The following is a 25,440-nucleotide window of genomic DNA, read 5'->3' as shown; positions in this document are numbered from 1 at the left end:
ACAGGTCATTCTGACAGTTGATGAGCTTTCTGACTTGAAAACAGGATTTCCAGGAAATGCTGGCTTCCATATGGCGCCGCATTCTCAATCTGTTGTGAAATCCATCAGGTAATCTATCCAGGCTTGTATATTAATTTTTAATAAGTGTTCACTCACATTCCTATTGTGTTGATTCAAGAATTCCTCGGGTCTGAAATTGTCTGTTTGAATATTCACATGGCAAGAATGTAAAAAAATGTTTCCTGCACTTTAGTTAGAAGTAAAATAATCCTGATTTTAAAGAAAAAGGTATTCTTAAGAAAACATGATGTTAAGTAAGATATTTACAGGGATAAGTCGCTTCTGAAGTGCTCGCATCTTTGATGATAATTCCTCCCGTGATAGCCACCTGACAATGCCTTCAGACGAAACTTTTAACTAGATTATCATCACTACAACTAGGTTTGTTTGATCTCTGCTGGGTTATCTTGTTTGCATTGGTGCTGATCAGTTTCCTTGTATGTGAATCAAATGCGTGGTTACTTCAGGCTAAGTCCATCACAAGCATCCCACCCTCCTCCTTCACTCCCTATCTCCCTCTCTCCACTCCCTCCTCCTCCTCCCCGTCCCACGGCTGCTTGCCCCACAGCCCATCAGAATGACAATGGTATTGATGTAAAATGTGTCGCCTTTGGGCCGCTGAAGCATATAACCCCTGCATGCCTGGCCCAGCTACCGCCACAGTTTATGGCTTTATTGTGTTCCCTTTTATGTCCTCCCCTGTTGGGGAGGGCGGGCAACAATTTAGAAAATTCACTGTATATGTGCCCATGCGTGTGTTGACATGTGTGTGTGCGCACTGTACGCACATGTATCCGGATCAATTAGTCAGAGCGCAACCCCCCCGAAAAAATCAACGTGTCAACATGTATGTCAGCGTGTGTGAGGCTCCTCCTGGGCAGGAGCCAGGCTACATCGCCTACCTCCAAAACCACTTTGGGGGATCATTTTTTTCCCGATGATCCCGGGATTAAGCAAGTTAAGCAACAACTCAACTCTTCCTTTTTCATCTGTCCCTCCCTATCCCTCCTTCTCTCATTTCCCTCCCTCCCTCTCTCTTTTCACTCTTTCCTTTCTTTTTCACATTACCAGGGGGTGGCGTGTGATTGACAGATGGGAACGAATAATAATTTTTTTTTTCGTAACCTAAGGCCATCTTCTGTGATTGGCTTGCCAGCTGACATCTCCAAACCTCATTCTCCCCCTGCTGCCCCCACCACCCCCCTCTTAATATTGGGCCTGTGGATGAGGCATCCTGAGGGAGAAAAAAGTAGAGAGAGAGAGAGAGAAAAATATATCTACCTTAGGGAAGAACCTCAGAGAGAGGGAGGGAAGGAGAGGACGGGTAGGAGCGTGTGTGCATGTGTGTAAGAGACACTTATTCTCTTAACTACTAGGAGACAGACACACTTTCCTGGCCCGACTCAAAGAAGGGGGGAAAAGAGGAGGAAGATTTTTTTTTTTTTTGCTTCAATATCATTTTAATTTTCCCCTCATTCAACAATCAAGCTGCCCTAAAGCTTCTCTTCCTGGAAACTCTTCTTCATTGCCTACTGGAAGTTCTATGTATTGATCTACTTACCCTCTCACACACTACAAGGCTTACCTCATGGATTTGTATCTGATTGGATATTTGATGTGTGTGTGGTTGTCCAGCTCACGGGTGCTTGGAGGCTATCCCATCTGGTGGTGAGTACGAATCCACAGTTTCAGCATCAGACCCTATAGCTGCATAAAGAGAGAGAGACTTTTTTTTGGTCAAATGATCATTTCTGAGAGGGCAGAATGTGCACTTTCAGTAGACTGCGTGGAAAAATGTTCTCCAGCCCAGTCCAAAGAATCTTAACCTCAAATACTAGTGTAACGGAAAAGGCTTGCCGTTCTTTTCCTCTGCACATTCAGGTCTATTTATCACGTTGGAGTATGTTATGATGCAAAAAAGGGTGAATTTTTTAGTTTAAATCATTAAAACGTGGGTGTCTTCTTTTAATTTAAGGGGGAAAAAATACTTCAGCGAGTGGTCACCATGCTGATGTCAACAGCAAAAGATGGACTTCGGAGTATTTGCACATAACAGTTAAAGTCATTCATAAATACATAAATTGAATCTTTCACTCAGGGACAATGACAGGACTGATGCTGTGCATGAAAACTCAACAAAGCCTCAAAAAACAGCCCCCCTTATTTATAAACCATAATTAATTTCTTTTCTGAAATACAACCATGTAATTTTAGGAGTGCCTTAGGAAGTACAACAATAATGGCTTATAAGATCAGCGTCATTTTGGTTTTGTTTGTTATTGTGCGTCACTGTTCTACTTTCAGGCCGCCGGCCCCCCCAAAAAACCTGCCGTGAAGTGGATCTAAAAGATTTTTGGGACTGACAAAGTCCCGTACAATTAAAAACAAAAATATTACAAATTTGCGGTTTACCACGGGGCACAGGCTACGCTTAAATCGGTACATTTTGGACATTTTGCTTCAATTGCAATACAATTCACCCCCTCCACTACGGATTTGTGAGGAGACAATATGTTTAGGTGCCGCAGGGTTTTACTCTTTGTTAAATTATCCCAGATCGCTTTTGGCACCAGCAACTGAAATTTAGAGGTTTATCTCATTACAGATTCAGCGACATGCAGCTGACCTCATAGCTCCTGGTCTTCTTTTGTAACATAAAGCTTCTATTTTGGAGATATTTGTGTAGGCGTATGACAAAGCTCTTTTGGCACCCGACACAATACTTGTCAGAGCTACTGCACTTTAGTAGCCCAACTAGCATGTGGTCCCACCGTGGTGCTGTCCAAACCGCGAGCATCTTCTGGTTTCATTTACAGAGCAGGCAGCTGCCAAGCACACAGGCCACAGGGCTGAAGTGTTAATGGCAAAGAGGACTTTACACCCACTCCTGGATTCAGCAAGAACCCTAAGACAACAGTGACAAAGAGCTCGGGATTCTCTCTGTGTGAATTACCTGCAGCTGTTCTGTTCAAGGAGCTTACATGACACTGGTGTAATGTTTGAACCTTAACGGTGCGCGCTACCTTTGATTTGGGTAACAAATTCTGAAGTGTAGGCTAGGGTAGATGTTACTGGAGGGGAAGTTGAGATGAAACAGGTAGCTTCAGGTGACCGGGCAGGTGCTGAGGAACGGGCACCGTCAGTGGCACCATCCCCACGGTATAGAGTATGTCCAAAGGGTGACAAAATGAGCTGGTGCATCAAAAACAAGAGGGTGCCGAGTTTCAGCAAGGGCCCAGGCAGCCTCTTCCTCGCTTCTGTCTCAGGGTGATGACTTGGCCATAAATTCTCCAGCCAAGGTGGGACGGGTTTGAGTGGAAGAGGAGTTTTTGACTGCTTTATGCCTGGCAGCCGTGCTATTTTACAAGATGGGGTGTTGAAAACAAAACAGAGCATAAATAACTCAAGTGATATGCAGATATGCGTGGACGAGGATGAGGTGTGGTGGAGAGAAAAGCCATATCAAACTAATGAGGAGGGTTTGGAGAGACAGAGCAGTAAACTGCCTTCTTGAAATGCAAGAATGTTTGGAAAAACAGCGAGTTTGTACATCAGGTTTTGAGAGAAGTCATAAAAGCTCGAAGCTTAGATGTGACCTCACATAATCCACAGGTTCCACAGCGTTTCTATCCAGTTATCTGACAACACCATGCTCTCTGTGTGGTGAAGGAAAAATGAAATAAAGATCTTATTATTAGACTTACTGCCGCGGTTTGTTTTCACCTTTTAACCCGAGAACGATGACATAATATATTTCTCTTATTAAACGCCAGCTTTGTTAATACTCCTAATCGTAAGTTAGTGTGGCGTAGGATCTCATCTATTTTCAGAACAGCAGCCAGCAGTGTGTTTGTTTTCCTTGCATAAACAGTGATAGCTGTAAGTGAATGATGACAGCCACTCTCAGCGATGAATTACCTCAGCTGAACTGACTCCAGCCATCGAGCACCGGCAGTGATTATCGGTTTTAACTCGGCCACAAGATGTTTAAATCCAATAACTGCTGTTTTCCTGATCCTCTGTTATCATCACCGCTGCTAAATCCACATGAGAAAGCAGAGAAGTTGTACACCTCTTGTCAGTTTTGTCCGTGCTCTTTGTCATTAAAAGATTACTTTAAATTTACATAGCTGCTGTTGTGAGAGGTGAAATCAAATAGAGAACAATGGCAGGGAGAAAGAAAGAGGGAAATGACAGAGAAAGAGATGAAGGAATGACGCAAGAGTCTGTTAAATGATTTTGAAAATCGCCTTTAATGAGCAGTAAGTGCAACCGCGGGTGACCATTATTAGTTTAACTTCCATTCAGGTGAAGAATTATTGACACAATAAAGCAGTAAAAATAAATCTGCAACATTAACACAAAAAACTAGCAAATTCCATTTCCTACAAGTGCCAGATAATACATTTAATGCCCTCTAATTAACATTTGGAGCTTGCTGTGGATACATACAACTTCCTGGTTCAATCTCCATTACTTGTGGAAGTTTCGAAAACCACTGGGGCCTCAATAATATCTGTGGCATACCTCTCGAGATCTCCTTCCCGGTTCAACCTGAGCAGCTTAAATGGGGCTCTAGAGTCCATCTCCTGGTCTCAGGAATGTCATTATCTGGCTGTGACACCCCCCCCGCAACTCCAAAACCCCTACCGCTGGCAAAGGGGGCCACTTAAATGATCCTTACTATGAGAAAATCCTCCCGTCTGCAAGTCTTGTTTGAAAAGATCAAGGATGTTTAGGTATTATTCTGCAGTTGAAGGTGAAGAAAAGAGCAGGAAAATCCATAAGAATGTAATTCATAAGAAACTTTCGGGTTCCATTATGAATGGCTGAAGGCTGCCATAGGGCCAGGGTCAAAGGCAATTTAGGGCTAAAGCTTAAGAGAAATGTCTCAGCAGAAATTGACATCCACGGGGATACTGGGTACAAAACAATAATACATTTCTAAAAAAAAATTAAAAGTATGATTATGTAACAAATGTTAAGATTCTCTTTATCCTAAAGCATCTGTAATATAACTAAATATGCTTTGAAGGGACCCATTATGCTCACTTCCAGCTACGCAGAGTTATTCTTGGACGTATGCTGGGCCTCAGTGGAGCCTCATGGTTCACACACTGTCTTTTAAAAACAAGCCATTTAAGCCTATTTTCATTCTGATTGGTCACATGAGCATTAATGTTTCTGTTTTTTCTTGCAGCCAGCAAAGTTTTCTTTCTTCTAGCAGACGAAAAAAAATTGTATGTTTGCAACGGTGTTTTAAAGATGAGGTTTTGAAACTGACTGAAAAATTTGACTTGATGAAACTTGATTCAGTCAGTCACTAAAAGATTTGCTACCCTTATTTTCTGATCCATTACTTTACTTCACCCAGCGCAACAAGACTGTGGGATGACACTATCAAGGCAAAACCGAGCTAGGTAAGAGGTTCAAAGGAGTGTGGTATTTCAAAGCAGCGAAGGCGAGTCCTAATCTTCTCCCACCACCAAAGGACATGGGATGTGCTCTTGTAGGAAATGACAAAGTCCCCCTGGTGCATGGCTATCAGCTGCTTTAAACCACAGGGCAGCACAGTTACTCAAAGGGAAAACAGCAACGGCCAGGGGCGAAGAGATCATTAGAGGACACGTGTGGAGGCGCACATGCACACATTATTTAAAGTCTTCATTACCTGGCTGATCTCACCTCTGTGGCTTGTTACAGAGGTCAATTATTAGTGGCAAGCAATTTCTTTGACAGACAGGGTCAGTGACAAAGATGTGCCGATCACACCTGTGCAGCCTGTGTTCAGTTAAAGCCCTCAGGTCACTGACCAGGTCAGCCGAACGCCTGGCAGATGCGGCGAGAAAAGGAGGAGACTATCATTCAAAAATAGAAGGGGTCTCATTTCAAATAGAAGATCTTTTTACTTTGCAACCACAAAATTTAAAAATTTCTCCAAACAAAAACAACAAAAGACCAAGTAAATCACGCAGGAATGTTTCATTGAAAGATTTTCAGAACCAAAAGCTTTCTGTTTTCCTTTTGTTGCCAGAATTTTACTAATCAGTCACATTTGAACATTCTCTGGTTACATGCAGATACACAGCAAAAGAACATCTGATATTTTCTGACAATAATTCAGTTTATTATTAGTATTTTTTATTATATTTTTTTATTTGCTATTATGATTTTCTGACCACAACAACAGCCCTGAAAAATTAAACACTGCCAGAGAGGTTAAGCCACCAGACCAGCCAATGAGTTGCCAGACTGACACAAGTGTAGAGGAGAGAAAAGTTGCATAAAGATTGCATGGTCTTGCAACAGCAGGTCCACAGAAATGGGCAGTGTCTCAGACTGCAGCAGCACCTCTGAGTGAAGTGTGTGTGAACCGGCGGGCTTTCTTAACCGCGTTTTATTTAATTAAAGCCATTAATTTTTTTTAAATTACTTTTAAAGACAATTTGTGGTGTCTGAAATAACCACAATGAAATTCCTGAAATACAGTAAGAGATTTGCAACAGTTCAGTGTGAGTTATGATTTGCATGAGATGCATTGCCGCTGACAATTCGAGCAGGAGTGCCAACAAGCTGCCTTTCATGAAGAGAAGCTGGGGACAATGCGCTGTTTGAGTTGCGGTTCATTCAAACACTCCCTCAGGACTCAAATAAGCTCTGTCCTCTCAAGACAACAGCTCAGACTCTGTTGTGTCCACCTACCAGCAGAGAAAGATGCCAAGTTCCCGCTCTGACATTCATTTATCAGTGCCTTATACTCCCCAGAGCACTTCAGTGCAGAGCTACTGCTGCTCTCATTCTCTTCCTGACAGGGAGGTTCACAAGTTTACACCATGTTCAGTTTCCCTCTGCACGTCTCCATACTTGTGACTGCAGGGGCTCCTTGTCCCAACTCCGCATGCTCCGCAGCAGTCTGCAGAGAGAACTCGGAGAGGAGGGGAGGCAGAAGGAGGTAGAAAGACAGAACAGGTTCGAACATTTTTCAGGGGTCCTGTCATTTTTTATCTGATCAGCCAGGAGCTGTTGGACTACAAATCAAAAGTGTGCCGAAGAAAAAGAGAAGACAACAAAACACAGACAGCAGCTTTGCATTCCAGCCTCCACCAGGAAAAGTCCCATCCTCGGGCAAAGCCGGCAACTTTCCTTGGCCCACTTACTCTCTTTCGAGTGTCTTTATCTCTCTGTGGATTCTGTCGGGGGGATTCATAGATGAGATACCGTTGGCAGTGTTTTTGGCGCACGGTGCCGCCTGCTTTTGCTACGGCCTCGTTTAGCAATGTGACATCCTCCAGGCAAATCTCCCAAGCTGAGCCGCAGCATCAACATATAGCGGTATATCGGAGGCAGATTAGAGTTTAATGCAAACAACAGTCTTGCAGTTTGTTACTGCAGAGGAGCGTCGCTCTCACAGAAGAAGTGACACAACACACATGGGACTCAATGCTTCAGGCACAGACCCAGCATACGCTAACAAAACAACTATAATATCTATAAAGTTCCTCTATGGGAAATAAGTTAACTTATTCAGACACGGCTAAGAACAATTGGAACACATCAGGGCTGGTTTTAGAGTGAAATATTAGGGTGCACTGATAACAATAACAGGTGGATGTAGATGTAGCCCAAAAGCTGAGAAAGAGGACCAGAAACCCATATGTTGCAACTCAAAGCCAGTGTTATGAACTCAGATGTTAAAGAAACATTTGATGGAGAAAAGCCACTGCAGCCCTGAACTGTACTAGCATGTCAGCGAGGTGCATATCAGAACAAATGTCTAACTTTCCAGCTCCCTAATATGAAGTCCATGTGAAATCAGCTTGCATCGACGTGCAAATAGCACAGCTAATAATGTGGGACATGCGCTGGTAGAGAGTGGGTGTCTTCTGCTACATACTGCACCCTTTTTTCTGGCCTAATCCTCAACCTTAACTCATACCCACCATAAAAGCAACGTGGTTAGGGAAATGTTATCTCGAGCTGAGAGTTTTTGCCCTCAACATGTTGGTGTTTTGAGACCAAATGTGAAAAGCAGGGGTGGATCTGAGCGTGAAATAGAAGCGTCACACGCTCACTGGCTAATGACGAGTAATTGACAAGATGTTACCCAGTGAGCATAATCGTTCCTTTCTGTCTATGATTTGCAAAATAAACTTCATGTTGTCTTTGATATACCCTCAAGTTAGCGGTGGAGCCCATAAAGTGAACAGGAAAATCTTTACTGAGGTCACGGAGAAAGGGCACTGAGGGCAGCTTTCCCATAGACTTGTGTAGTCTTTGACAACCAAAGGAGTCGCCTCCTGCTGGCCATTAAAAGGAATGCAATTGACTCACAGTAGCAACATCCATCTTTTATGCTATCTAGGCATAAGCCAAACAGAAATTTACTGGAACCGTGAACACAAAAGAAGCAAATTATATAAAAGGTACACCAGCAATAGTCTCCTAATATTGTTTTAAGATTAAGGGTTCGACTGTTAAATTCGGATCTGCCTACTACAGAGATCTCATGAAGACAGGAGGAATGTTCCCACACCACTCCACTATCCAATGATTGTGTGTAGTTTTGTTAGACATGCTAACTTTACATATGGATTTTAAACTGGACCTTTATTTTTGGTTATTTTCTAACTGATGGCTTAGGATGTTTGTTCTATTTGGACGTTACCGTTTAACCTTACTACACCTAACACATTGTATTGGTTTGACGTCTGGTAATTGGGGGTTAGTAAACAGCCTCTAGGTGCATTCAGATCACCTTCAGGTGTTAATTGTGCCTTACATATTAATGGACACCGATAAAGCAAGGGTAAAAGATATATTTTAAGACAACAAATAGTCCCATAAACCAGTGGTTATTACTGGCCTGGGTACCTATTATCAATTCTCACTAAGAGCACATATATTGGATTTCTATAGATTCTAATAAAGTTTGAAGAAAGCGTCAGATCTGTTTGTAAATGACAAATCTTTCATCTGTAGCATATTGCACTTTCCTAGTTTACTGCCCAAGAGGAGAACAATTTGATTAGTTGGAATAATTTACAGAGTCAAACATAAAAACTCAAACATACTTGCCGGCCTCTATAATTAAAGAAGACAAATGCACCATTAGTTCTACCTGCTCTCTGACATCTTACACGACATTTACAAATATGTTTAATGCAAATTTAGCATTTCATCTATTGCCATGTACTGTAAATAAAGATTGTGTTGGAATTAGAAACCAATAAAATCATTACCAGCATATATACAAGCACAGCCACGGTTAGCATACTAACTAACTAGACTTACAAACTATAGCTGCAATTGTTACTTTCCACATTTTACAAGCAAAACATATAATAAACATAAAATACACTAGCCTGTAATCATCAATCAGCTTTAAACATTGATCAACAATGTAAAATTACAACATGCTTGGGTCATTGTACTTCTAGTACTAATCAGTTAAGTTTTAGTTTTTCAGCTTTAGCTAAACAGCAAAATGTGACTGAGCGTGTAGTTAACTGTTGCCCCCGGAGAAGCTTTTAGCACACCAACAATAGGCCAACACATGGTAGAGATCGCTAAGAAAACTTAACTTGTTGTTAAAATAAGCTTCGCTGTGGCTATAAGCCAAAAGCAGAACAATTAAAGGTGTAGTATACGATACTGTAATGCTTTTACTTTAAAAGTCAGATGACTGTACACAGAGCTATCTGTTAGCTTAAAGCTAAAAACATACAAGCTAGATGAAACAGCTTGGTTAATTTCCTCTGTTCAGATTGTGTCAAATAGTTATAATTAATAAATATAAGTACAAAAAATAGTTTTTTATTCAGTATGCTTCTAGTCAAGACAAAGCACATCTTTTTACACCATATGTAAATAAATAAATAATAAAAATAAAACTTAGAATATAACCTAAAAAACATTTTCCTTACATATTAAAATAAAACAATTTTGCTTAAGAGAAACACAAAATCTGGGATTAGCTCTTCCTGACAAATTTACAGAAAAGATTTAAAACACAATAAACAAACATACAGATTGATATGAGTGACACTATTATTGCTGAGTGATACATTAGTAGCCCTAACGTTAACATAATGAACACAAAGAATAATATTTTGATGATTACACAAAGTGACAGTGTAGCAATCTGTGCCAAATTCTGTGAAACCTACTGTTTCACAGAATTTAACAGATAAACTTCAATAGTTATAAAATTTGAATTTCAGCTCTTCTGTACGACCTCTGTTGGTGCATGCTCTTGTAAAGTCATGCTGTCTTTTACTGTCTAGAATTATCACACCAATGTAACGAGTCTTCAAACAGCGTAAGGTGCCCGCGGCAGGTTTGTCCACACTAATCTGTAAATTTGTTTATTTCAACACTGGTAAAGTCTGACAAGCCATTTTGAAGTCACATTTGATTACACCTTCATATCCCTGTGGGCACTCACCTATAATGACCCTCTATTTGCTTAACGAGGCAAACAGGCTGGAGAGCAACACTCCCGAGCTGCTTAGATTTGTGCTTATCGGCCCTGGTCATGAACTTCTGTGGACACATCGTGCTAACGGCAATGAGGTCAAATGTCATGTTGTTTTCAACAAGTTCAGAAGGTCACCTGGTACGTTTCGTGTCCCTGGATATAGGAAGCTGTCACACACTGAACCCTGTAACGCAGACCTCCCACGACACAGCACATGAGTCGACTTTTCTATTTAGGTTGAGTTTGCTGAGAAACAAAACAAGAACTAAAATGTGCAATAAAGACATGCCTTGCACCTAAATTTCATGCCCAAGCAGCAGAGACTGCAGTAGTGATTTTATTGCACTGGGAGTGGCTGAGCCAAAAGTTTTTGTTGACAGTGTTATAGTCTTGATTGCGTGAATTCCCATTTCTCAGCAAGGTGTGTGGTGGAATCCCTTTGTTTCCTTTGCTTCATTTCTGTGGTTTCCAGTGGCCCATCATACTTTCACATCAGTCCGGTTTAGATACTGAGAAAACCCCCAACCAAGCTGTAAACCCCCAGGCCAGAAGAGGCCCCACACGGATGTGCCCGGGCATGCACCTGCCAAGCCCTGCCGTTTGCTGCTGCTCTTCTGCTCGTCTCATCCCCTGCAGCAGATTCCCCCGGCATTCTGCCTCTCTGGAGGTCTCTGCGTCTGCTGCTCCCTCACTCGGTTGAGACACGTTGTGCGTAGCTTCCAAGAAGTGAGGCAAAGCAGGCAGGATCAGCAGTGCACACATGCGGTCTCTGTGCATGCATCTTCGTGTGTGTCTGTTTGCACAATGAGTCTTGTAACTCTCATTAACACCTAGCCAATAACTTATCCCTTTCATCTCATCTATCCATAAGGATCAAGTGAGGCACATGCTTTGCAAACAAAGACAAATAGCCTGGCAGATCCACAGCCTGTTGTTTAAACACGCTATGTCCACCACAAAGTCCCATGTGGTTAGCTAATTGATTCCATCAGAAATCCTGCCCACCACAGCAAACAGATTCATCCTTTTGAATGGCACAGTGGTCTGATTCATAAATATCTGACTTGAGCAAGAGAGATTTGTCTTTGAGGTAGCTCATTGATGTTGTTGGGGAGCATGTGACACCAGCATTCATCTAGTGGCTCATCATCCTCTCTGGTCTATCCAATGACTGAGAGATTAATGGGCAGCAACCCATCTAGCAGACAGTGTAATTAAGGTCCTTAGTCACTCAGTCACCAGACGGAGTGAAGTCAGCAACACTTGAACTCTGATGTTGGTGGGATTGGGACTGGCAGATGAGATAATGTGGCTACATTCGCTTGGGTAAACTCAAGACAAGAACATGAATGGAGATTGATGAGCACTATCAAATTACTAGCTCCGCATGGGAACATGAAATCGGAGAAAATGGCATGTTAACTTTGAGTTATTAATAGACAGCAAGCGTATTTTTCCTTGTGCGTAGCAGCATTCGATAATTTTTGAGTGTCAGATCAAGTTTCGTTATGAGCTTCCACGTGAAACACAAGAATTGTTTATTGTGTATCTGTGTCAGTCACAAACCTCACAGCAGCAACACAATTGGCTCAGCTGATTATGGGATGATCAAATTACATTAGGTCGTCTGTAAAAGCAAAACAGTTTCATGTGCCAGAATGCTACCTCCGCTAGTAAATCTTAATACCTGGCAAAATATTAATCTAAGGCTACCAATGCTTAGATGAAAAACAGTATAAAGAAGGAAGATGTGGGTGCAGGGGGTTTGGTGGGAGCTTCATGTAGAAGTGCACATGAGTTGTGAACGTATCTAAGAGCCGATTTTTTTTTCTTCCCAACTTCAATGGCTTCACTTGTGTGTTCGGGTGGGGCACTGCACTGCACTCATCTGTCAGAGTCAGTGCCTGCTATGATTGGGTTGCGCCCTGCGGGTGTCCTGAGGTCATCCCGAGCGGCGCTCTGATCTGATCGGCATCAATTGTTCCCGCGTGATCCTCTAAGGGCCTCCAGCGCCACGTTGTCCAGTCAGACTCAGCTAAGTGCTGCAGAGTCTGCAGACTCCTGTGAACTGCCAGCACATCTTTACATCCCTTACCCTGTACACACTCAAATCACATGCATACATTGCAAAACAATTAGCAGCTGGGCAAGCTTGTATTCAAACACATATTTTTCATGGGGTGATAAAGGCTATGCACAGAAATAAATAAACAAGAAATATAAATCTGGCATCTAAGAGAGCTTCTGGAAGAAAATTTTGTTTGAGCTTGTCAACATGAAAAGCATGTTAAAACACGGGCATGACACACACGTCTTCTCTCTGTCTTTTATTTCAAGAGAAATAGAAAGCAATTAAAATTAATTACCTGAGTGAAACTATAATGGTTTCTGGCAACACATGCTGAGCTCGACTGTTTGGCAGTGATTAATCCCTGCTTAGACACATCTGCACGAGTCCTCTGGTGAGGCGCATCGCCTCAGACGTGCCATCTTTGTGCATCACCATCAGTGTTCTTAACACATCACCTCCAGAGGACAACCGCAAATTAATGACGGTACTGCAAGGGCAGGTGTTTTCATATATTCGAAATCACACGAGGGGGCTTTTCCCCAAACTAAACAGACAGGTTCTTGTGTGTGTTATCTGTTAGATCAGCAGATCTGTGCATGCTAACAAGTGGAAACACTTTGAGAAGTCAGTACTAATAGCTTGTATCCCTGCCCTGAAGTGGGCTTATTAGCCTCCCCTCTCTGGTGAGAAAAAAGGAAGCAAAATAAAGAGGAGCTCTTAGTATAAACAATATAAATCAATAAAACACTCAGGTATGAATCATTGTACTCTCTCGGGGCTACATTTATAGTGTAATGGGAGATTAATGAATACAGATGCAGTCTCCACTCACAGAGCAGGTTGCCTTTCAGTGAGGCCTCCCTGGCAGGTTACCACTCTTGCTATTGTGGAACTGAGTTCACGGAGGGCACCGAAGATGTGAGGGAAGCACAGGGAAGGGCTTTTGAAAGAATACCAAACTAATGTGAGAAATGTACGGGTTAGTTTTATTTATTTTTTGCTTATAAAACCTACAATAAAAATGTCAAAGTTCCTAAAAGTCAGATAGCAGTACCAAATTTATTCAATGGGTACAATTATTTAGGCACTTTTGCTGAATATGTCTTGAGGTTTGATGCAAATCCTCAGGAAAAAATAATAAATAAGTGTTTTTTGCACTTGTGTGTTTAACACAGAGGTGCTGATCTCACTTAACGATGCTTTCCCTCTCTCTGTGACACAGGTCCCTGGCACTGGGGCAGCAGTACTCATCTTTGGGCTCCCAACCAATCCTGTGTGGCTCTATCCCCGGCCTCGTACCGAAACAGCTGCGCTTCTGTCGCAACTACATTGAGATTATGCCCAGTGTCGCTGAAGGTGTCAAGCTGGGGATCCAAGAGTGCCAGCACCAGTTTAGGGGTCGCCGATGGAACTGCACCACCATCAAGGACAACCTGGCCATTTTTGGCCCTGTTCTAGATAAAGGTAGGACTTTTTTTTTAGGTTGCTATATCTTTCTTGATGGTTTTTGTACTGACATACAGGCTTACTGAGTAAAATAAATGATCTAGAGGGATCTAAATAATCTCTTCCAAACAATACCCAACTTTAAAATGCAGTCTTTGAAGGTAAGGCTACTGCAAGCTGTTACAAAACTGGTGTTTAACACTTTCCACCCTAAGGCTCAGCACTGCCTGAGCTGCCTGGGCTTTTGCTGACAAACGACTAACTAGGGCAATTACAATAATATCCACCTTTCCTGGCTGCACTGAGAAATGATTGCAGGTACAAGCACTGACACATTAGTCATCTTTATCTTCTATATTGCATTTATCTTCAAACTCATGGGCTTTTTTTTTTGGTTTTTCCCAACCTTGTTTACACACTCGTACATGAAAGAAGGTCAGTGCGGTAAATCTCTCAACAAAACCTGACAGCTGATGTACTGGAGGCATCCATCAGGTGCTGTACACGCAGAATGCTAAGTGTAAACTATCCCTACACTTATCTGCGTCAATTAGGCAGTCCCACCAGACCTGACAGTGGGAAACAAGGCACACAGGTGTCCTGCTTAAGGCCTTCCAGTCCCTAATTATAAAGGCAGACGTTTGTGTGTTGCGTGTGAGGTTGCTGATTGGAAATGAATTAGCCTGTGTGTCAGAGGCGAAGGAATCTGGGCAGAAATGGGCAGTGTGAGCAGTCCAAGCTCCTCAGTCAAATAAAAGGGAGAGGGGAGGCCAAATGAGATTACAGGCAATAGAAAAGGGCCGGGGGGCTCCGCTCAACCCCTACTGTGCATGAAGGCCAGTGCGCGCCTCACACAGTCCAGCTCCCACGGACACCCCATTCACACGCCCTTTTGACTCTGTCATGAAAACAGGCTGAAAGGGGATCTCTCCCAACCTAGCCCGAGTGTGCACAGTGGGATAGGGAAGGATAGGATGGAGGGAAGGAGGTAAGGATGTAAGGATGAAGAGTGTGCCACTTTGGGAGTGATTAATGGAGAAGCTCATGCTAGGGAAGCGAGAGCTACCAACCAGTACCCTGGCCACCTTAAGCTGTGGGTTGGCTGCCGTGGTGCTGTTGGTGGATGCCTGGAGGAAGTGGGGGGTTGAGGTGCTGCAGTGGGTGGTGGTGTATGGGATTTCGGATCAGGGTGTTGGCGGAGGGGTGGCTGGTGGGAGAGGAGGGGGACTTGGGGAGTTTAGGGAATGCCAGCTCTGGGCAGAGCTGGGCTGTGGGGGCGCGAGTCGCTGGACCCTTTGTGTGGATAATACGGTGTGACACAAGGGAAACAAAGGCGGATTGATGGGCCCAGCAGGTAGCAGGAGCAGCGCTAGCCTTGGCTAACAGCCAGAGCTCCAGGGGCCCGGGGCTCACAGGCCCCTGTTTTGGAGGGCCCACTTAGGCTTGCCAGGGCAAGTAGGGATGCCCAACATGAGGACAGTATGTCATCCAGTGTCGTTCATTGGACATTTAGATGAAAACCTCTTTTCATTAGGGATAAACAATGAACATGAAATGTGTAGACAATTTCTTATTGTTTCAGTTTTACAAAAGATATCAAAAATAATTAACAAACATAGTTTTGATTAACGTTATTTCACTGTCTGTATTTCTCAAGATTTTCTCAAAAGCAGCCAACATAAAAAAAGGGTTTTGGTTTTGGGACACTGACTGCAGTCAAATTGTGGGTGGGGAAAATATGGCTAGCCTCCAGACAAACATTTGTAAACTTTGTCTGTGGCTTGTTAAGTGGTCTCATTGAGTTTTTGGCAGTGGATCCATCAAAGAATTTCTAGCTCTAGTTGCCAGTGTGGTCAGCAAAATAGGAGCTTAATTCTCCAGTCGTGTTCATACAAATTTCAAAACTCAAGTCGTGCAATTCCGTAGATCAGATATTCCAGCTGTTGAAAGCCTGAAGGTCTGTTCTGTATAACTATCATAGAGGGGGAAAAGCTGGGATGCTAGGTAAAATGTAAATAAAAATGTTGCACAATGATTTCCAATTCTATTGATTAATGGTGTTAAAGCAATATGGTTCAGATTTTTTAAGAGAGAAATCTCTTTATTTTGAATCCAAAACTAGAAACATGCTTAAAAAAAAGGTGGGACAAGGACTATAAAATACTATAACGATTCTAATAACCCAGAGGCAACATTGGAAATGTTCCCGATGTTGCCAACTTGTTTGTGCCTGAGTTCATTTAAGATTTATGCAAACTGGAAAACTGTCCCCGTGTTCAGGCCATCAGAAATGTTTTATTCCTTTTGAAAATTATGGGAAAATCATGGCCTCCAGGGTAAAGTGAAGAACATCCAACATTATTAGTACACAGTTCAAAAGTTAGCATCCATAATGATGCAGTGAGGCGTCTGTGCACATAGAATAGGTAGCTGGAGATCTGTAAAGGCACCATTAATGCTGAATACAGGTGCTTCTGTTCAGCTAACACTTGGGGAACACCCTGTTTAGCACTTTCTGGGGATATTGCAGCATCGTAGCTCCACAGTAAGAGAGTCTTGGTGCAGGGAGAAATCATTTGGTGTCATATGAAATGGCAACTGAGCAGAACTGTTCACATAGGTTCCCAAATGCTTGGAGAGCTTTGCCAAAAGAACAGATTATATCAACTTAAAATATGTTACTGGTATGCAGTTATGGGAATAACGGTGTTACAAGTAACGGCGTTACTAACGACCTTACTTTTTTCAGTAACGAGTAATATAACTAATTACTATTTCTATCGTTACAACGCAGTTACCGTTACGGTGCGGTGGTGTTACTATTTTTCATCAAACAGACGGTTGAAGCTGTCTTCAGCTTAATGCATCTTATATCAGTTGCACGGAAGTAGCTGTAAGTAATCTGGGTGCTACATATAAACAATATACACACGCGGCGTTTTTTCCTGAATGGTTTCGCCAGGATTACTGTCTAAGGACAGCGCTAGCAAGAACAAAAAACAGCCCGTTCGTGTTGGTGGAAAAATGTACCATGTTGACCAATCAAAAAATGATATGGCAACATGACATTTGGTTGTTTAGGAAGAGGGGGAAGTTTTAGGAGTGATGGCAAGAGAGAGAGAGTGTAAAAGAAAGACAGCAGAAAAAGAGAGAGAGCGAGTTTTGAGATGTGAGAGATTTGTGACGTTTAGCATGTTTGGAGTGTGAAGTTAATGTGTTGTCTTGTGTAGTTAGCGTGTAGTGTTGTGGATAGTTTTGTGTTGTCTGTCAGAACAATGAGGCGACTGCTGTCTCCAGGTAGAAACAGGAGTGATACACCTGCTGCTGTCAGACCTGCAGGTATCAGGCTGTGATGTTCTCCTTTATAGTGGACAGGAATTATTTTTTTGGAGTGGCACAAATAATTTGTGTGGCATCTTATTGAACGCAGAACAGCTGATTGTTCTGTAAATAGTTTGAAATGGTTATTTAAAAAGGGGGTAAGAGGTAAATGGCTGCAAATAACTTTGTTGTTTGCAAAACTTGTGAATATTTTAAAATTGACAATTTATATTTGCATTTAAAGTTATGAAATATGATTCATTAAATATGTTTGTGGTTGTTACAGTAAAAAATGTAACTTTTTCTACTCAGATTTTATGTTTTTTGTCTGATTTTAGATCAATTGTGTTAATACAGTATGTCAAAATGAAAACATAACTGTAAATTCAGACACGTGAGGTTGTGCTGAAAACAATGATACCAAACAAGGCAAAGGAAATCGTTTTTAAAGGTGAAATGTAGAGAGAAAATCAAATAATTAATTACTTTTAGAATCTTGTAACTCAGTTACCTTTTTGAAGCAGTAACTAGTAACTATAATTAATTACTTTTTCAAAGTAACTTGCCCAACACTGCTGGTATCAAACTTTAAAAAATGTCTTTTTATTTAAATATAGGTTAAGCGCTCTGAAATCATTGGATCTGTTTGTGTTTTCATTTTACAAAGCCCCTCACCTTTTTTTGGAATCGATGTCACAGGACACCCATAGTGTGTGTTTTTCTATATCTGGTGGAGTGTAATGGGTGAGCCACAGTAAGTGTGCTGTGATTGTGAAACAATGGTGTCTGGTTACATAATAAGCTGTTGTCTTCAAAGACAGCGTAACTCCATCCGTCAGAGTGAAGAAGAAACAGCCTGACACACTGCTAGGTTTCACCAGAAGGCCTTAGGCTGTAAACAGGAATGGGTGGGTGGGTGGGGGGTAACAACATTCCTGAAACACTATCCAGATGCAAAGCAGCACACCTCAGGGATGACAGGGGGTCACTTAGATCCCACTGAGCGTTAGACTACAATAGGCTGATGTCACTGCAGGGACTCTGCTGTTAGGTTCCTTGGTGGTTCTTCCACGTCACTGATGATGATCAGAACTGTGTAAACATAGTTAAACATTGTTTATATTATATTGTATATAGGAGATGTTAAGGTGTTCTTCTATAGGCTTCTTGTTTTATTACAGTGGCAAATACCTGTCCATTAATGTGCCTTCTCAAAGATGAAATGTTGTGTTAAAAGGTTACCGCCTGAAGGTATCCCTTTCAATACATCTGTCTGGATGTTGGCAGTAGTAAAGATCACCTTGTCTACGTTTACCACAAGATTGACACACTTCCTTTCCTTCTCCTTTTCTCTGTCTTTCCGTCTGTCTTCGTCCGTCTCTTTCAGCAACCAGAGAGTCAGCATTCGTCCATGCTATAGCTTCAGCGGGCGTTGCATTTGCAGTGACACGCTCATGTGCCGAGGGCACGTCGACCATGTGTGGGTGCGACTCCCACCACAAGGGCCCTCCAGGGGAGGGCTGGAAGTGGGGTGGCTGCAGCGAGGATGCAGAGTTTGGGGTGCTGGTGTCCAGGGAGTTTGCAGACGCCAGAGAGAACCGTCCAGACGCTCGCTCAGCAATGAATCGGCACAACAACGAGGCGGGACGCACGGTAAACACATTTACTATTAGGAACCTGCAGAGCTGCACTGTTATTTTTCTACTTTTCACATGGAAAATAACATTAACCAGCCAAAAATATGTGGGTACTTCAACATAATATCCATATGAAAACCTTTAAAACCACAGATATTAACCTGCTGCTGTAAGAGCTCCCACTCATCTCAGAAGAGTTTGCCCCAGTTTTTAGAACCTGGCTTTCACCCAGTCACAACAACAAAGTGAGGTTCAACACTGACACTGCGGGAAAAGTTCAAAGTCGTTGTACAACTTGTACAAAGATCACTTGGAAATAAGAGTTAGAGAGCATAAAAAACAAAGACAGAACAGGCAATCAAAGTCAATGTTTCTTTTTTAATCTTTCAGTTCAATTAAGTTTATTTGTATCGTATCGAATCACAACAATATTTGCCTCAAGGTGCTTTATATTGTAAGGTAAAGACCCTATGATAACAGAAAGAAAAACCAAATATTCAGACGACACCTCTATGAGCAAACACTTGGTAACAGTGGGAAGGAAAAACTCCCTTTATACAGGAAGAAACCTCAGACTCAGGGAGGAAAACATGACAAAATATCTAAAAAAAAAAAAAAGATTATTTATTATCTGAATATTTAGCTCAGTTTTAGTATTAGCTTACATGTTTTATGTGTTTTTAGACTAAATGTACTTGTCAGATGAAGCACTCTGATAAGCCATGTTAGTTAGTTTCAATTACTGGTCAACGTTTAAACCACGATGATCTAAAAACAATGGACAAAAAGCTGAGTGAAAATATTACTATTTTGGATTACTGATTGCTCATGTGACAGGCATGAATTTGGTACTTGACTTGTCCTCACAATCCCAAGTTTCCATCTGAAAACGAGCACTTGACTTGAATGACTGGTTAATTACTGATCTAAGCAACATTCATCTACCCACCATGCCCCCACACCTTGCCTTTCATGCCTTGCATCCCAATGAGAAATTCCCCGACAGTCAAATAACCCAAGTGAGCTGAGGGGGAAAAAAAGAAGCAAATCAGCTCAGTCTTAAAACATCACTGGCTGCTGTCACTGCTGGGAGAAAACAGGCTGCTCGCTGAGAGGCAAAACAGGGGGACCACACGGCAACAAGACAGCCCTTTGATGCGCACAGCAGCAGTCAGAGCGACCACAGGAGCTCACTGAACAGAGGTAATGTCAGAGGAGTCACCCGTCCTCTCCACCTGGCCCTCTCACGCTTCGTTATTTAGCCCCGAGGGCCTTGGATTTGATGTTGGCATGACAAGCTCACGGTGTGATGTCACTGGTCCACTTTTCTCCCCTCTACTCACCCAGAGGTGCCACAGCCACCTGCCTTCCGCCCCAGCTGGGGGATTTCTGCAGCTAAATATAGCTGTTGAGCTAAAGCACAACACAATGAAAAACCGAAAACATAAAAACACGCCCCACGGGAGCATACTCACAATGTGAGCCAATAACTTCAGAGAGAATTAGCAGCGGCGCAGAGCCTCCATACTCCACAGCTGCATGACACTTCAATAAAGTGCAGCCACTGGCATATTGTTTTTCTTGGCCTGCTTTGCAAGGCTTTAGTGGTTTTGTTAGTCTGCATTACCGAATTCACTCTAAATCTCTGAGCATAAAGCTTTACCAGATCTTGTTCCGTTGTGGCAGCTTCCAAAACAGTTATCAAACTAAGACCAGCACATTTTACACTTCAGAGCAATGCGTAGCACAAAGAGAAAAAAAAATCATAACTTGTTTCTACCCAGAGGACAACAGCTGTAGTTAAAATCTCACCAACCTCACAGCTCCAACGTTCTGTGAAAAGAAACGTACTTAAAGATTTATTGGCTAGGTGAGAATTTATTTAAATTTTTTGGAGCATATCGAACATATACAGACAAAAAGTGATCTGTGTGTTTAAGAAGCGCACTATCCCTTCATGTAGTGACTCAGGATTGTCAGTGAAATCTGTTCTGAATCCAGCTGGATGAGGCAGATTTTCTTTTCTGGGCAAGAGTCATGACGCTTAAGAGATGATGCTTTAGTGAGGAAAAGTGTTATTAGAAAAGCTTAAAAATCTTGGATGCATGCTGAGATGCCAAATATGTGGTTTTCACTTTATTTCAGTCACTATAGTCAAAAGAAGGTTGTCATTTCCATCTGCAGCAATTCATATTTGGACGTATGGTTCATTTCTGGGCCTCCCAGTGCCTCCATGTGCAGCCAAGACAAAGAAAGTAGTGAGAAGACCTATTAAAAGGACAGAAGAGACACTGACAGCAGATATTACACAGATTATCAGAGAAACGGTATGAAAAGGAAAAACTGAGGTAGAGGAGGGTTACAAAGTGGCTTGCAGATGCACTATAGGTGGGCAAGTGTGAGTACAGCCTCGTGTTGCAATTAGGTGATCTGTTGACACTGTGGCCTACCTAAACTAATATTAACCCTTTCAAGCCTGGGAAATAATCGCCAGGACATTTAAATGTGTTTCTTGAACTGTCTGACACATTTTTAAATAACGAATTAAATATAAATTTAAATATATGCGTTTTAATTTGTATAATATTTGCCACATCTAGCATTTTTTTGCAAAATTTGAAAAACGGAGAAAACATTTTCCCACGCACAGACTTTTATTCTGGTTTCTTTCCTCGTTCTCAGACTATCCTGGACCACATGCACCTGCGCTGCAAATGTCACGGCCTTTCTGGAAGCTGCGAGGTGAAGACGTGCTGGTGGGCGCAGCCGGACTTCCGCATGCTGGGCGACTACCTGAAGGACAAGTACGACAGCGCCTCAGAGATGGTGGTGGAGAAGCACCGCGAGTCTCGTGGCTGGGTGGAGACCCTGCGAGTCAAGTACGCCTTCTTCAAGCACCCCACTGAGCGCGACCTGGTGTACTACGAGGGCTCGCCCAATTTCTGTGAGCCCAACCCAGAGACGGGCTCCTTTGGGACGCGCGATCGTGTCTGCAACGTGTCGTCGCACGGCATTGAGGGCTGCGACCTGCTGTGCTGCGGCCGCGGCCACAACACCCGGACTGAGAAACGCAAAGAGAAGTGTCACTGCATCTTCCACTGGTGCTGCTACGTCAGCTGTCAGGAGTGTGTGCGCGTCTACGACGTACACACGTGTAAGTGAGACAGACAAGCTGACTGCTGGACCTTCAACTCCCCACCTCCTGCATGACTTCCTTGATTCCCCCACCACACACACACACACAAGCGCAATCAAAAACATATTCATCCACACACATTCAAGCCCTAATGGGTAATGGCACATCAGTAATGGATACTTCTGTACCATTTTTTGTACAAACCATGCACAAGAATCTATCTTCCAAACCACTACCCCCATAACTACATAATATCTGAGCAGAATGTGTCCCGTGTTGACCTGATGGATAACTTGGTCCACTCTCACGGGAAGAAGCTAGAGTTGTGCCACTCTCCCCTCGTTCGTCCTCACCCTGCAGCATTGGGCCATGACTACCCCTCCCTTCCCCTTTGTCTTTATTTATTTCCCACCCTTCATGCCAACACAGCGTTTTCGGCATGTACAGTAACACTTTTACATGTGAGATTAATGCAGTAAAAAAAACAAAAAAAATAAAAACAGTGACTCTCCTTGCTTTTGAGTAAAAAGCATCTTCTAACTAACACCTCACTTCTCCAGCCAGTCTGGTTGGTTTACCTTTTTGTTGTTGTTGTTGTTGTTGTTTTTTAACTTAACCAACCTCTCTACCCAATCACTTACTCTTAAGTGATACTGAACACGTCAGCAGCCCCAGGAAACCATCACTTTGTAACTACTGAACTGAACTGAACTGAGGCACTGGAAGTGCCGCAGTTCTGTCCTTTCTAAACTACTGAGCTGATCCCTTCCTTCCCTGCAGACTGACTACTGCGACAGTCAACTAGAAGACATGTGCTTCAGTCTGATTTTTTAATAAACCCAAATTTCTGAAATATTACCACTGAGCTGGGGTTTGAGGTATGCAGGAGGAGGCATGCTCGTTCTGCTAACTAACAACCCGTGCACGTGTATTTATGTGCACTATTCATAACTCCAGGTGGTAAACATTTGAGCATTGTTTATGTGAGCAAATTCTTCTTGGTTGCAAGCTAGCAGTTCTTATGAATGACGGCTCTGTTACCACATTCACCCTGTAAATCGCTCATGGTTTCTACAAATGTCATGCAACTTCACCATTCAAACTTACAGAGTCTGGGGATAAAAACTAACCACAGAAAAGTTCTGATTATATGTGTGAAGGTCACCTATTATGGCTGTGTCGTTATGAATTTGTGCATCAAACTTGAGTCCAGCTTATGTCCAATATTAACTCTGGTGTTTTGTTTTGTTTTATTTTATATCACTCTCGGTGCAGAAAAACATTTGTCTCAACAAAAATCTTTTACTTCTGGGAACAAAAGGGAACGAAAATAAGGGGATATGTGACGACACGTGGAGACAACATGGGCTGAGAAAGATCTGATTGGCTGTCACATCCTTCCATCTGTGTTTTCAGTCAGCTGGACAGTTGAGGTTTTTACGGTTGATTTATGAACTCGTATTCTTGTCAGTACACCCCGAAACACTCCTGCCGTCCTGTTTTGATTTTTAGAATATTGGGAAAAATAAATTACTGCCATTTAATCAAAAGAATGCTTTTCATAGACATCAGTGTCAGCACATTGCACTTGCAACAAAAGAAACCGGTTTAAAGACCACTAACAAAAATTGCTATGATTTGTGGGTGGATTGTAAAGACTGCCAATTCACGAAGTTTAAAAAAACGTCTGATTCTGAGAACATGAAACGTAGAACGGATGATTTATAAGGGATGCGTATGTGCGTGTGCATGACAAGCAACTACAGAAGAGGATGGATGGACCGACGGACAGCGAGCTGGCTCTTCACAATGGTGGAGCAAAGCAAGAGAGGTTTCACACAACATGTTCTGACAGTCCCACCTGCTTCCTATTAATTATATTCAAGAACAAACACACAAGTTACCCAGTAGTGTGTAGGCTGTCCTCTCTTTGGGACATAGCTTAGTGTTCACGTCATCTTCTACACAGCCCTCCCTACCTGGGCCTACCTTTCTGTGTTCAGTCCCCCACCCTACCGAGACCCCCAAAGGCCCCTCATCTTTCCCCGCTATATCCAAAGTTTTGTACAAATGTTTTAAAGTTGAATAATTCCCTTTTTATTTTATAATCGTAAATGTTATGTTTTTATAAATATTATTTATTATACAATGTATATATCTGTATGACTGAACTAAGATTATATATTTGAAGAAGAAAAGCTGTGTCATGTTTCTTTATGCCTGCAAAGCAAACAACAAAGGTCTGTTAGATACTCCGTCCTTTGATACAGTATTCACTTACTTAATTTGATTCCACTTAAAGGAGAATTTTAATTATACTTTATTATTATTCCGGTACTGTAGAAAAATCCCATGAAAAAACAAACTCCTATCGAGTTTTTTTGTGTGACTGTATATAAAAGATGGGCTTCTCCACATTAAAGTCTCCCATTGTTAGAGGGTTTTGGCTGTTGGTCATCTTGGTTGCTTTTGAAGAGGCCATATTTGGATGAGAGCAGAGAGTTATTATTAATGTGCTCCTTCACGCTCTGCCTCTAAAAGATGACATTTGACCACCTCCCTTTATCTTTAATGAAACCTCAGTATATATCAATTAAGACATGGTTTGATGACCATTAAAACTAATTTCCGAGTTATTGTAAGGATAGCTGCATAGGCAGGGATCAGCTAACTGCTGATATACACCGAGTCAATTTTTTCTATAAGCAGGCCTAAAATACAACAGAGATCGTTCAGTTCAGAAAAGAGCTTTAAGTTATTCCTAGTAGGCTTTCAAGGGTTATGAGCTAAACAGTCAAATTTCCAAAGTCGGGAAGTCATTTGTTGGGTACTTTTGCATTGTAGTCTGAAAACAACATGTTTGTGACATGTTGCATCTTATTGTTTAATTTTTAAATGATACCAGATTACTTCTAATTATTAACTTTACCTGATCTGTGTCACTCTATATTGCGGGGCAAGTAGGAGCTACAGCCTAATGCTAAATGACAAATCCAATGCAATCTCCCTCATAAAGACAAGAGGCGAAACTTTTTTCATGATTAGCCAAATATTTCTTTTCCAACTTGAGTAGACTTGTATGTGACTTTTTCCAGCTGCACAATCACATCGCATTGGTTGCACATTTGGTTATTAGCTAGCAAAACATAGATGTAGCCGTTATGATGCCATCGAGTGGTTATAAACACAGAAGCAAAGTCTTTATGGAGGTCAAGTTAGAAAGTAATTGTTCCAAAGATTTTTATAGGACTGCAAATCCTCTTGTAACTACAGGCATCGCCATCATGGCCAT

The 25,440-nt window shown here is 42.1% G+C and overlaps 1 protein-coding gene across 1 annotated transcript; it reads left to right on the top strand.

Annotated features, from left to right (window-relative positions):
- The first annotated feature begins 1,300 nt into the window (after window positions 1-1,300).
- Window positions 1,301-24,514, top strand: wnt3 (wingless-type MMTV integration site family, member 3). The gene is made up of 4 exons (XM_084937178.1): window positions 1,301-1,728; window positions 13,831-14,072; window positions 18,763-19,028; window positions 21,695-24,514. The coding sequence occupies exons 1-4, from the start codon at window positions 1,649-1,651 to the stop codon at window positions 22,172-22,174; spliced, it is 1,068 nt and encodes a 355-aa protein (XP_084793304.1). The 5' UTR covers window positions 1,301-1,648; the 3' UTR covers window positions 22,175-24,514.
- Window positions 24,515-25,440: the final 926 nt, after the last annotated feature.

The sequence above is a fragment of the Perissodus microlepis genome, chromosome 8, assembly GCF_051167445.1.
Source record: "Perissodus microlepis isolate ML-2025 ecotype Zambia chromosome 8, ASM5116744v1, whole genome shotgun sequence".
Lineage (NCBI taxonomy): Eukaryota > Metazoa > Chordata > Actinopteri > Cichliformes > Cichlidae > Perissodus > Perissodus microlepis.
The sequence above is the reverse complement of the archived record's forward strand: the minus strand, read 5'-3'. Positions and strand labels throughout refer to the sequence as shown.

Excerpts from the sequence above, each read along its gene's own strand:
- wnt3 (XM_084937178.1), top strand. The coding sequence starts at position 1,649 with ATGGATTTGTATCTGATTGGATATTTGATGTGTGTGTGGTTGTCCAGC. Across the intron at positions 14,073-18,762 it reads TGGCCCTGTTCTAGATAAAG|CAACCAGAGAGTCAGCATTC; the intron begins GTAGGACTTTTT and ends CGTCTCTTTCAG. Across the intron at positions 19,029-21,694 it reads ACAACGAGGCGGGACGCACG|ACTATCCTGGACCACATGCA; the intron begins GTAAACACATTT and ends CCTCGTTCTCAG.